This window comes from Talpa europaea (genome assembly GCF_964194135.1).
Source record: "Talpa europaea genome assembly, chromosome: 7".
Classification (NCBI taxonomy): domain Eukaryota; kingdom Metazoa; phylum Chordata; class Mammalia; order Eulipotyphla; family Talpidae; genus Talpa; species Talpa europaea.
This window is the reverse complement of record NC_140074.1, coordinates 72,503,609-72,517,238: the sequence shown is the minus strand read 5'-3', so window position 1 is coordinate 72,517,238 and position 13,630 is coordinate 72,503,609. Positions and strand designations below refer to the sequence as shown.

The following is a 13,630-nucleotide window of genomic DNA, read 5'->3' as shown; positions in this document are numbered from 1 at the left end:
GTGAAATGATCAGGAATGAATTCCTTGGGAAAATGGAAAACACAGTATTCAGAATAAAAGAGAGGGTCCCGCATACTGACAGCACAGATTTTGGTCACCTGCAGCAGAAGTGGGAGCAGTAACAGAGCAAAGCCAGCAGCATTCCACTAGGCATCAGTGGCCATCCCTGCCCTGCTTGTTCTCCATCTGTCGGTCTGCCTGCCTCCTACCCCAATCTGTTCTTTTCTCTGCCCGGTCAGGAGGCTGCCCCACCCTGGCCCCTGCAGGCAGTTAATGGAAGGCTGGAGGGCAGGAGAGAGAAGTCCCAGTGCTTCTTCCCAAAGTGGCACATGACAGTGGCTTTGGCTCAGTCTGTAGGCATGGTTTCGGATCCCCAGACCATCCCATGGTGTTCACCTGAACCCCTGGGGCAGAACTGTTTCCTGCCTGCATCCTGACTGACATATTTCCCTTTTCCACAGGTTCCTCCAAATCAGCCCCGTCCCCTTTCCCACACTCCCCCAGCAACAAGCTTCTCCAACTGACTTCCATCCAGATGTTCCTCTCCTGGGAGCTGGGAGAAATGGCTAACTGCCTTCTTCACTCTCCTGCCAAGGTGCCAAGCCTCTCCTTTTACCTTTAAAAACCCCCACTTGGAGAAAGCAGTATGTAAGGCAATAACTAAGTTGTGCGGACTCCCACGTCACACAGTTATACCACCCAGCCTGGTGGAGAAGCAGAAACCAGGCCTAAGAGAATAAAAAGGAGTTATCTAGCTTTGACTGGAATCAGCATGAGGAAAAAACAACACAGCTATTAAACAAGTTAAAAACATGGGCCTCCCCCGGTGGCGCAGCAGTTGAGCGCTGGGCTGCGAGGCTGCCGCAGCCTCTGCAGCGTCAGTTCATTCCCCGGCCACCGGGGAGGGTCCCACAACATAAATAAATAAATAAATAAATAAAATAAACAAGTTAAAAACAGAGTCATCAAGACAGCAGCAGATGTCACCCTCGGGAGAGAACAGGGTGGACCGAGATCAGGCGGCGATGGAACCCGCTCTGAGCCATGACTCACAGCAGCCTGTTCAGCAGGGTGAGGCAAGGCAGGAACTGCAGTGTTAGCCACGGGTGACTGTCACACCAGGGAGTGACGTGGGGAAGTCTCTCTAGGTCTCAGTCATTGTCAGTCCCACCCAGGCCTCCAGAGCACAGCAGACATAAAAAGTGTGTCAGACCTCTCACTCATACCATCTGGAAACCTGTGTTCTTCCCCAAGGTTAATACCTTCTTTCAAGGGCATTTTTTTTGCCCACTGTGTGAATGCAGGATCCTCCTTGCCTATTAGGGCCTGAAACCAGCTCCAACCACTAGGTCTGTCAGCCAACACTTTTGTGCTGATCCTGTTGTAGACCACTGGTTTTGGGGTGGGGGGGGGCATTTAATTGTGTCTGGAAATGTTTTGGGTTGTCCCAGCTGGTGGGGAGGGGATGCTACTGGCATGCCATACAGAGAGCCCAGGAGTGCTACTGAACATCCTACAACACACAGGACAGCCCCTATCACAAAGAATTATATCATCCAAATACTCACTAGTGCCAGGTGGGGAGGGAGGGGAAGACGGAGGGATGGATAATCAAAATCAATACACTACGTAAGCCAGGCACTGTATTAAATGTTTTGAACTTCTTTAAACCTCTCTCCCAAGTCAGTAACACAGAGGAATAGGCCACACAATGAACTATTCCACCCATCACCCCATTTCCACACATGGCTTAACAGTTTTGGTGTCGAATGGTTACCACCACTATTTTAAACATTATATCAAGACCAGCGCCTTCCTGAACCTTAATTTGCTCATCTCCAGTTCCTACTCTAGAATGGGTTCCCAATAAATCTTTTCCTGTCATTTCCTTCGTGACTGATGTCCAGTTTCTTCCAGGGAATATGTGGATACACACACACACACACCTGCTCCTATACCCACCTGCTTACATTTTCATGTCCCCACAACAATCTGAATGAATGAATAAATGAATCTTCCAAGTAAGAATGGACTTTCCTTGCCTGAACTCAAAAACGGCTTTCATATTGGTTTTCTCACTTCTTTAGGTTTTTTATTATTGTTGGTGCTGTAAAATAAAGGATCTTGCCCAACACCCTATCAAGTGCTGTATCATTCAGATGTCCAATCTGAATTAATCAGTGATGGACAGACACTATGGCTTACACAATAACTTTAACAGCCTATTCATGCTACCTGTTTTAATTTAGTACTGGCATTCTGATAATTCATCTGAATTCACTCCATATACCCAATTCCCAGGCATTTTTCTTTTCAGATTTGTGATGGCCTAATGGGCCCTAAAGAATACGAAGCATCCTTTTAAACTGGCCTCTCACACAGCAGTCATGTTCCTTGAGCAAACTCAATCCCATCCAAGGGAACAAGGCCGGGCATTCCAAACTGTAAGTGGGCATTTACTCACAGCAGCTGGCACAGTCTCACCACTAAATAAAACCAAACAATTCCGCCTTTCAGTCACCAGACTAATAGACTTGTCTTGGCACAGGCAATTTTGGCGTTACCAAATGCTCATTTTCAGTACATGTCAGGAATGAACAGAGACTAGGATCTGCCATTTGACTGGTGTGCTAAGAAAGTTCCTCTTAGTCAGGAACTCAGGGTCCACACACCCTTTCCAGACTCCCTTCTCCAGACTGATCCATAACAAGACATGTGTTCTCTGATCAAATTCCTTGTGTCTTCTTTGGCTGCTTAATGAAGTTTTTAATTTAAAAAGCCACTAGAAAAACAAATTTGACTTTTTAGGAATTTAAAGTACACCATATAAAAATATGAATATCTCAGACTCCCAAGAAGGCCAGGAAGACCTTCCCTGTGAAAATGTCTAAGCAGCTCTCTCAACAAGCAGCTAATCCCTGGATGTCTTGCAGTTTTGACAGCCTGGCTTCCCTGAACTCATCTGCGCTCACCTTAATATAATACACTCCATTACTATGAGCATCTCCCTCCCTTTGCCCATAGAGTCTAGCTAGACTGAAAAATAGCATTCGTTTACACCCTGTTTTCAGCAGCTAAATTCCTAGCTCATCTGTTTCTCAGGAACTCTTAGGAATCAACCACACTATCAAGTGGACATGATGAAGGAGCCCACCACATAACTAAGTTCCACATAACTCCAGAATGGAGTCAGCACACCTAAAAGATGAAGCCGATAAACGAAGTCAAATATTGCAGAATGAGTCCATCCTGCAGGCTGAACCAAAGAGAAGGAAATAAAGAGGAGAGAGGGAGAAGAGGAGGAGGAAGGATGGGACTGAGGAGAAGTAAACCCTCACCCCTCCCCTCACGCCTGCACATGGAAGTCCAGGCTATAAAACCTGAGTAGGGAAAAGGAATGAACAGAAAAGGTCTCTGTTCACATGGTTTCAGGAGTATGCCATACATACAATGCCTCTCTCTCTCTGTCTCTCTGCCTGGTATGGGCCACAAGCTTTACACACATTACATACAAGCTCACAAAAACCTTACCACATAAGTATGATTATTATTCACGTTTTACAGACAAGATAACTGAGCAAGTAGAACTCAAGTGATTCTTCCCCAAGTAGCACTGTGGAGGCAGGTATTTGAGCTCAGGGCTCTGCATTGCAATTCTAATGTCCAGATATGCACCTTAGTTAAGGCAAATAAACAAGGCCTACTCGGCACTTAGCTTAATCCTACCAACACAAGAGACACAAAAATATCCATGTTCTCTGCAACCCACAGGGACATTCAAGATTGCATGCATAAGTCAATTGTAACAGAATCAAAATTGTCAATAATTCAGTGCAAATTCTTAAGGGATTCGGGAACTGAGACAGCCTTCATGACGGCCTCACTGTGTACTTGCTCTGGAGAAGGCTTCAGGCTTCCTGCTTTCTATTTCTCCAAGTTTAATTCCTCCAATGTGGATAATTTTTTAAAAATTTTCTGTATCAAAGAGAATGCTGCTTCTGAGTATGAGGCCTAGGAAGAATGGTCCATACTAATGAGTACAGTCATAAAACAGAATGTGCTCATCCAAATACCTGGATCACAATTAGCAAAACCTAGGACGTCATGCTTCTACTAGGCTTACCTTGCCTGTTTACTGCTGTTCACCAGGCATTCTCCCTCTTTGAGTCAGTGGAGAACTGGTCAGGAAAGTACTCCCTGATAAAACTTCATCAGGGAAAATATTCCACTTGGAATAATTCATTTCCTCTCCCAAACAATTCAATCAGCTGCCTGCAGCTGCATATGATGGGAAATGTATGATAATACTAGGGGCAAACCCCCATCAGTTCTAAATGGAAAAATTGTTGACACCTTCCATCTATTCCAAAGCTTGTTTGAATGACTACAAAGAAATCCTGAGAACAGAGTCCCAAGAAGTCAATTTACAGGCTCACCACCAAGTGGGATAACAGGCCAGGATTACAATTCACTCTTATTGTACAATGTGGACAAGTGACAATAAGAAGAAAAACGCAGATGTGCCTTAAGTCCTGAGCACACATTACAGACAGCAGCAAGCAGAACCAGGAAAGGAGCTACCCATAGCCTGTGCTGAGTAAGGAAGCAAACCATGATTATCTGAAGCCAGAGGGTCCCCCACAACAACCTTGGTGGAAGTTTCTAGCATTACTAACAGTTTACAGACATTCGTATTGGCAAAGACATGTTTAAAAAGACAGCTTTCAGGCATCCTTGGTGGCGCAAGGGGTTAAGCACAGCACTGTGAAGCTATCCAAAGCCTCTGCAGCACAAATTCAATCCCCAGCCAGTCAGGGAGCTACCCACATGGCGTAGGAGACCTCTCCTGCCTCACCCGCTGCTTCCTTTAGTATTGTATTTCAGTCAGTCTGCCTGTTCTGTTCCCCACTCTGTCTCTTGTGAATCCTCTCACCCCCCCATACTCTTGGCCTGTACCCCAATTCTTGTATGCATAAGTAAATCTTTTAAAAAATAAGAAAATAAAAACATAAAAATACAACTCTGTATATAATTACCTCAGGGATACAGAGGAAGCCCCTGGAAGATTCTAGATTCAATTATACTGATTTCTATGCCAGTAAAATAATATTTGCAAGATAGCAATAACCTCTTAGCACTTTTTGGCTTACCAAATTTCCAGGAACAGCTCCTCTGTGTATCACATGCAAATCAGCACCTCAAGCTTCCGTAGCTAGTTGTTAACACTGTTTTATCAGTACCCTTATACCTGCAGCACCCATAGTTTTGTTTTCATAAAACACCACTACTTATAACTACTAAACTACCAAATATTATATTCAAAAGTGTGTAACCTTTTATCACTTCTCCAGAGACATACATTTCTGCTGCTTACCTATCCATAAACCACAGATGGAAAAAAAAAAAACTGAGCTCTACACAGAGGAAGCAAAATGATTAGAATTAGTCGAAGGAAAGTGGAAACATTAGAACTGCATCAACACTAACCACTGACCTCTTCTTCCTCTTAGACCCAGCTTAGTCCCCTGTCACCTCTTTCTTGTATCACCTAAGTTACATCTATCTTGCTACACACAGAGTATGGTCAGAGACAGACATATGAGCTGCTAGGCAGAAACACAGTTCAGAGAAAATATGATCCTTTTCATGATGTAACAACAACAATAAAAAGGCAGTGATTCCGTTCCATACATTTCATTTTTAACCGAAAATTATACACTGGAGACCACAAAGATGAGCAAACAGGATTGAAGTCAGGTCTCAAATATCCTTTCTAAAAAGAAAGAATGTGTATCGTTTCAAAGGTGGAAAGCAGCAAACTGTAGAAAGAACTATTCAACAATAGGAAAAATGAAAATTGGTTCACTCCATGAAGGTGAAAACCTAGAGCATCAACTGTACTTGAGGTATTTAAAAACCAGCCCCATTCATCATATTATACCTCAATAAGAATAATCAGGCAGTGCTGACAGAAAATAAAACGTGTCCTGAAAGTGAATCAAAGTTACATTTCCAACTCAAAGACTGTCTAGCTTATGACCGTAAGCAGCATCAATACAAGAGATCAGCAGTTTACAGCATTTATTTATTTAATCATGTTCCTTATCCAAAGTTGAATGTTTTTTAAAAAGGGGAAAAATTAACATTTTTCTCTTTCCCCTGATGACATTTCTGAATAGACATGCTATACATTAAAAAAAAAAAAAAAAAATTCCCAATCTCACAATTGAAATGCTGACATGCAGGACTTAAGGGAGAAACCCCACGGCCCTTTTTCATTATACTAAAATGACCACAGCATGATCCATAAGCCATACCAGTCCTCATATCACCTAAAAATAACGGAAGTGATAAACAGGTATCACTAAGAGACACATGTCAGCTATCACTAGAGGTTAGTTACCAGCATGTGACTGGTTTTGTTTTGTTTTGGACTAGGACTGAAAATCAGACAAACTAATTTAGGTTTTAGACCATCTTTGTTCACTGCAAAAAATGCTTTTAGCACATTAAACCCAGAGTTGGGGTACAGCTACACTTTCCGTTTTACCTAAGAAAGATTTATTAGATTTTTTTAAATTTTAAACCCATTTTAGTTAAATGATGCAAAAACTGAGTATCATTTTTTCCCTTTGTTTTTTCCTAACTGAACATTTAGAGGAATTCATTTAGAATCTTAACAAAGTGATAAACTGAATTTATTATAAGCAATTACACTGCCATATACTCTCCAAGGCTGACAGATGATGCGTTGTTGTTACAATTTACTACTACAAACCAAGGTAAAACTAAGTCTTGCCCTCCCTTCCTTATAAAGTCTGAAGTAATCAGACATCAGTCTTAAACCAGATACACTAGTGCCACATAATGAAATGAGGAACCATCTGTCATTCAGGCAGTGGCCTACCAGATAGAGCCAGGGCTCTTACACATTACTTAGCCAAAGGTTAAATAATAATGAATGTGTTTTGTGAACTTTCTAAAAAGAAATTATTAACTTTGGGACGTGGGTAAAACTATGGGACACACTAGCACCATTCATCAGTGTGGAACCCAAACCATTCGGAGAAGGAGAAAGGTCCCGTGTGTGGTCAAAGGGCTTGTCTGCAGCGGGAGTGAAAAAAATCCCTGCTGTGAAGTGGTTACTGTTCCTTCATAAGCAATACAGATATTAAAATGAACTGGCATTTGATGGCTGGTCACATCACATCTCTTAAATACTAACTTAATTGGTTTCCAAGAAAGGAAAATTGACATATCATCAGTAATGTACAGAACATAGTGAAACAGACCTGCCTGGGATTCCTGCCTCATCTCTTCCTACCTAAAGACTAGCTGCCTTGAAAGACCACGTGCCCTGTCTAAGTAACGTCTCGATGAAAGGAGAAGGGAGGACTCACTGATCATGTAGCCTCTTCTCAGTCCAACAACCTAATGTTTTCTGTGTTGCCCTTCACCAGTAAGTAGGTGGCTTTCTTTGTCTCATGATCAGAATTAAGTCTCCATTAAAATGATGCTTTATTTCAATTATACTAAATGCCTGGTTAGGTAAGGCATACATAGCAGTTGGCTAGAAGTAAGGTTAAAGATTCATAATACATTCCCCTGTAGAAAGCTAGGGGTCTTCACATTGGTCAACTTAATGTTGACCTTGTCACTCATGTGACCCAGACCTTATCCCTCTACAACATCATGTTTAAGAGCCAGCCAGTGTTAGTGCCTCTCCAAACCCATGAGCCCTCCTTCCCTCCACTGCCCACCCTTACCCATTTCCCTCTCCCCAAGGAAAATGGTCTATGACTTCAAAGGTTATAACTTTGCCTACAGACAAAAGGAAATGTCTGACAATGTTAATTATCCTGATATAACCCCTCAATGCAATTGCTGGCATTAATCTGAGCATCCATCTCAGCAAGCCTACTGTGTATATTTCATGTTTTACAACACCGGAGGAAACATCAGTCTAGGATAAAAAGGCATAGGGTGACCAAGACACCAGCTTTGGTGCTCCTTGGCTTCACTCTAGGTAAGTACCTCAAATCCCTGCATTCCTGGCCTTGGTGATCCTAAAATATATCTGCCCACATAGTGCACAGACCCATATCCACTGCTGACAAGCAGACATTCAATTGCCACCATCATACCATCCCTTCACAGCATTCAAAACTATTATTAGACATTCTTCAAAATGCACGGAATTTTAAAATCATTGAAAATTAATTTGAACTCTCTCATTAAACCTTGCAGCCTTTCCTATCAGAGGAAACACATTAGGGCATATAAAGCAGAAACACAAAGAGAAAAATCACTAGTGATGACCTCACTAGTCAACCTTATGAGCCTGTAATTCCCACTGCCAAAAAGATAACACACTGGAGTCCCTCCTCCTTCCATCCACACAAAACTGCAGAGCTCTTAGGACTCACACTTGTAATCCACAGTAAATCTAAAGATGAACTTAGACAGTTGCAGCCTATTACAATTCCTTATTTCAATTAAAATGCCTATGGGTTTTATGCCAAATGAGAAGGTTTTAAATTTGAATTACTAGCTTTTAGCAACCATCCAAACCAATGCAAAATACTTAATGCTCCACTTTGTTTTGTTTAAAAGTGATCTCGTGCTTAGAAATGTTGGCTGTTGTGCACGTTGCTATTTAGCCACAGAGAATGCAAAGCAAAAAGAGTTTTCATTTTTATGAGCTGCAGTCTTTAATCACAGTTTCATTTCTCTCAGTCGTCATTTATGTGTGTCTACATATGCATGGAGTGGGTGTGTGTGTGTGTGTGTGTGGTGTCATGGGGCTTTACATATATTAATCATTCAATCAGCAAGCATTTATTGAGCCATAGGCAATAGAGATAAAAAATGAGCCAAAGGTCACAACCCTGTGACAATCTGTAGGAAAAGCAGATAATCAAATAAGTAACAGCTACACAATGTTGTAAAAACACTGTGATGGGGAAAACACGTTATTAAAAATCATATCCCAAGCAGTGACTATGTGCCAGAGGTTTAGTGTCCCTCATTCTCACAACACTCTGCAAAGGTAGGTGTCTCCCCACATCCCAAATGAGTGTGTGTTAGTTCACAGGGCACCTCCTCCCCCCCGGCCCCATCAGCATCAGTCTTCCATTCTGGTCTCAGTATTCTGCCTGACAACCTGTGTTAGTTTATTCAGTCATGAGTCAAACTTCTGCGTTATTATCTAGCACACTGTGCACTCCGGGGAGAAAGGCCCACAGAGCACACCCAGAAGGAACTTTCAGGCTGGCTACAAGGAGTAATACAAAAATTATAACACAAAGCAAAAACAGAGCATGGCATGGGGCAGACTGTGGTCACACACCAAGGGAGCAACTCAATGTGGAGGAAATTGTTCAGGAGGTGGGACTCAGGTCTTAAGGTCATGTAAGGTCAGACAGCAAAAAGGAAATAAGGCCAGTCCTCAGGAAAGTTCAGAGAAGTACCCAGAACACTCATAGGCTAGGCTGAGCCACGGACAAGGCTGTAACAAGAACCGGGTGGTGGGACAAGCCAGCCTGCAGCTGCCCCAAGTGCCAATTGATAAAGATGCTAAGGTCCCTTGAGGGCACTAAAAGGATCCAAGTAAAATAGCAGATGGAGAAATGTGCATTTATACCAAGCCTAACTCCCCCACCCCCCATACTCCCCACACCACCCCACACACAAGAGTAGTGACAGAAGCAGCTCTTCATTCAGTCTCATGGGAGACAAGTTGATCGCTTAAAGGGTGGTAGCTACACAGAAGGTCACCAGTCTTCAGGAGAGGAAGATCCTATTCACCAAGGGCCTAGTTTCCACTTGGAGGGTGAGTCAGCACTAGTCTCCCTGTGACCCTTTTCCCAAAGGGCCTCCCTTCCCAAAACTGGTAAACAGAAAAAACAGAACAATGAGTTGCTGGCCACATTCTCAGCCCGCCTGGGAACACCCACATGCCTCAGTCCATCCTGCAGATGATATCTATATTTATTTAACTCTTCACTACTGATAAAATATTTTACAGGCATCAAATTATTTAATTTTCACAACAGACATTAAATAGGCAACAGGTCTCTCATTTTAATGAGAGACCTGTTGCCTATTTAATGTCTGTTGTGAAAAGGTTAAGTAACCTGCTCAAGGTTATAAAGGTGGCAAGTTGCAGAGCTGGCCAGTGGTCTGGGTGTTCCACTGCTAAAGTAATTATCATAATCCTTTATAAAGTTCTTTATATACTTTTTTATAAAGTCTTTATACATGACAGGGCTCTTTACAGCAGACCTGGGTACAAACACATAAGCTCTCATTTATCCTAAAAGTAAAATAATGACAATCACAATAACAATATTTTATTCTTCTTGCTTAAAAACCTCTTCCTTCCTCTAGTTACGGGATTTGTTCCAGTATTTTATAAAGTGAGTAGCTACTATTCAGATGACTGCTAAAGATACTCACATAAAGTCTTCAATTCTAGATGTTACCTGTTTATTACTCACCGCTTAGATCCACTTTGCATTGGTACTGAGTATACATACCATTTCCATTTTCTGCCATTAAACTCCTGCTCTGTTCCCAGTCCTCTCTCTCACACAAGCAGCATCTTGCCTACTTGTCTATCTTATGGTCAGACTTATTAACAAAAAGGAGCAGACATAAAAACCATGGTACTTGAAAAAGTTTAAAAAAAATCAGCTGTTTAACCCATTTTTAGGCAAAAAACAGAAGTAGTTATACAAGAGAGATGGGCATATATACTTTATTTTTAAAAATCTCTAACTCCCAATTTTTCAGAGCATTTCTTTCAAGTTCATAGGTGATGTAAATTAAATTCATCAATGAAAAATTTGTCTAGTAGTGTTGCACAGCAGGGAGAAAATTATACACAGAAATATTACCTATATCAAAATGAACTGCTAATGACAACTGAATGAAACACCTCCCAGTGCAGGGCAGAGGGTGCATGCCAAGTAAAGATCACACACTCTCTTCTCACTAGCCACAGGGAGGCCTCATTGCTTCTTTCTCAGAACACACAACTCTGCCAAAGATCTTAATGGAAATACGGCCAATATATTTAATTCATAAAACAATCATCTTGGGGCCTTCCTGGTGGTGCAGGCAGTTGAGCGCAGCACTATGAAGCTGTCCGCAGCCTCTGCAGTGCCAGTTCGATCCCCGCCAGCCACAGAGCAACCCACATGGCACAGCAGACCTCTCCTGTTTCGCCTGCTACTCCCCTCAGCAGTGTATTTAGTCAGACTGCCTGTTCTGTTCCCCACTGTGTCTTTGGTGAATCCTCTCACCTTCCCGCACATCTGGCCTGTACCCCAGTTCTTGTATAAATAAATCTTTAAAAAAAAAAATCATCTTATTGAATTTTAACTATCTCTCTTGATAAGAGAATTTATATATAATCAGGTCATACTACCTAATGAAATTAAAATATTTTTTCACACTTCTTCCCTACTCCCAAAGCAAAATTTCATATTCCACTCATCTGCTGAAAACCACAGGAATAAAGCGATTTATTCCTAGCTACACCAAGTACTTAAATCGTGTACTCTTTATCTTAAAAACATCCATGAAATTTAATTTTTGAGAGTTTTCCTTCTTTCTTATTCACTCAGTAAATCTTCAGTGTACAGTAAGCTTCCTCAAACCAGAGGCCCCCAGGGAGAGTCTGAGTCCATGCTTAACAGACACAGAAATACATTGACACAGTAACTTTTTAAAAACTGCTTTCATTCAATACTATTATTTGAACTTTTTAAAAATTTCAGCTAGGGGCCTCCCTGGTGGCACAGGGGGTTAAGACGCAACCTATGAAGCTATTTGAGCCACTGCAGTCCGAGTTCAATCCTTGGCCAGGCAGGTGACCCACATGGCGCAGCAGACCTTTCCTGTCTCACCCACTGCTCAGTTCAGCAGTGTATTTCAGTCAGTCTGCCTGTTCTGTTCCCCACTCTCTGGTGAATCCTCTCACCACCCACCCACATCTCTGGGCTGTACCCTAGTTCTTGTATGCATAAATAAATAAATCTTTCCAAAAAATTTAAAAAAAATTTCAGTTAAACTTAACTTTCACATGTCTCACAAAGTGCTCTACAGTAGTTATGTTTTCAATTTTCCTTTGTATAAAGAAAAAGGAAGTTTTGTACCAGGACAGCATGTGCATGGAAAAATATGTATTTTGATACATATACATGTAAAAACACACCTTTTATCTATTTAAATATCATTTTGCCCACTTCACTCAAATTTCATATGTGGAATTTCAATTTAGGTGTGAAGCTGGGTTTCCTGCCAACTTAAATCAGAGTGCAACAAAGCCCGTCAAATACCCAAAGGTAACTCACCCAACCCTTGGATGTCCCCAAAGAAATCATTCTTTGTTCACCTAGAAAATGAAAGACTGTACTCCAAATCACAACTTCCACAGCAATGGAAGTATGCCCCTGCATCCAGATAGCCATATTAGACTGTCATTAATTTGTTAAAATTTAACATTGTGAATGAAACCAAAGCCACCACTAACACCAACTTGGTGATTTAATTCCTGGTTTCAGGAAGTTTCAAATTTCAAGCCCAACATTAACATTTGACAAGTCCCCATGTATGACCAACCAATACTTTTTTCATATTACTCTGAAAATTCAGAAAAAGGAAAAGCATTAGGATTCAAAAGCTTATTAGGTGGTACTCTGTGGTTAAATCACAAACGAGCTAACTTCAGTTGCAATTTTATCATATATATATATATATATATATATAGTTATTGTCTCAGGACAAAAGCTAACAATAGCTGTGCAAATAATTAAAACTGTTCTTGTCCAGGAGTCTTGATGAATACACGGCATCAGAATCTAACAGTGAAATTATTGCCACCCCCAACCCCTTGGATTTCATGGTTTATTTCTGAACCCTAGCCCATTCTGGATTAGTAACTCTTTTCTCTGTAATTTGCGGATCTCCTAGAAGGGAGAGGGAGATGTCTGATTCAAGCTCCGTTCACCGCCCACTGCCCCAATAACATGCAACCGCACAACTCCATAGCTCGCACTTCAGGCACCCTCAGTACCTGCCAAGTTCCTCGCCGGTGTCGTAGTAATCATCCAAGTTCTCCTGCCTGAACACGGTCATGATAATCTGTCAAGTCTCACCAAAGCCCAGCGCACTTCAGCTCTGCTTCCCAAACCATCACCACCGCTCCCGCGCCTCCGTGGGCCCCTCATGCATCAGCCTCCGGGCCTTCAAAAAAACAAAAGTGGCAATAATAATATGACTAGCCAAAAAGGACTTCCGCAGAGCGAAGAGCCGACAGCTGGAGACCACGTCTCCAGGGCTGCCCCTCCCCGTCGCGTCGCGTCGAGCACCCTTTGTTAAACCCCCATCAAGGGACGCCCCCCCCCGCCTCAACAGCCCCGCATCACCCACGCGTGCGTGGGCCGGGCACACCTCCACGCCCCAATATCCACGTCCCAAAAAGCGGGGCGGTCAAGCCTCAGAACCGACTCCGGAAGTGACTGGCCACCCCGCCTCCCCTTTCTCTACACACACGCCCACCCTCTCCCCACCTCCGGGGGCGCCGCGGGAAAGGAAACCCTCGCCGGGCTGGACGCGCCCTGCT

The 13,630-nt window shown here is 42.5% G+C and overlaps 1 protein-coding gene across 1 annotated transcript in view; it reads right to left on the bottom strand.

Moving 5' to 3' along the window:
* DAPK1 (death associated protein kinase 1) overlaps positions 1-13,143 on the bottom strand; it is a gene marked incomplete at both ends in the record, with an annotated part of 208,491 nt that extends 195,348 nt beyond the window's left edge. The window contains one exon of the mRNA XM_084239244.1: positions 13,082-13,143. Coding sequence (XP_084095370.1) covers positions 13,082-13,143 — 62 coding nt within the window. The remainder of the gene's footprint in view (positions 1-13,081) is intronic.
* Between the last annotated feature and the right edge of the window lie 487 nt (positions 13,144-13,630).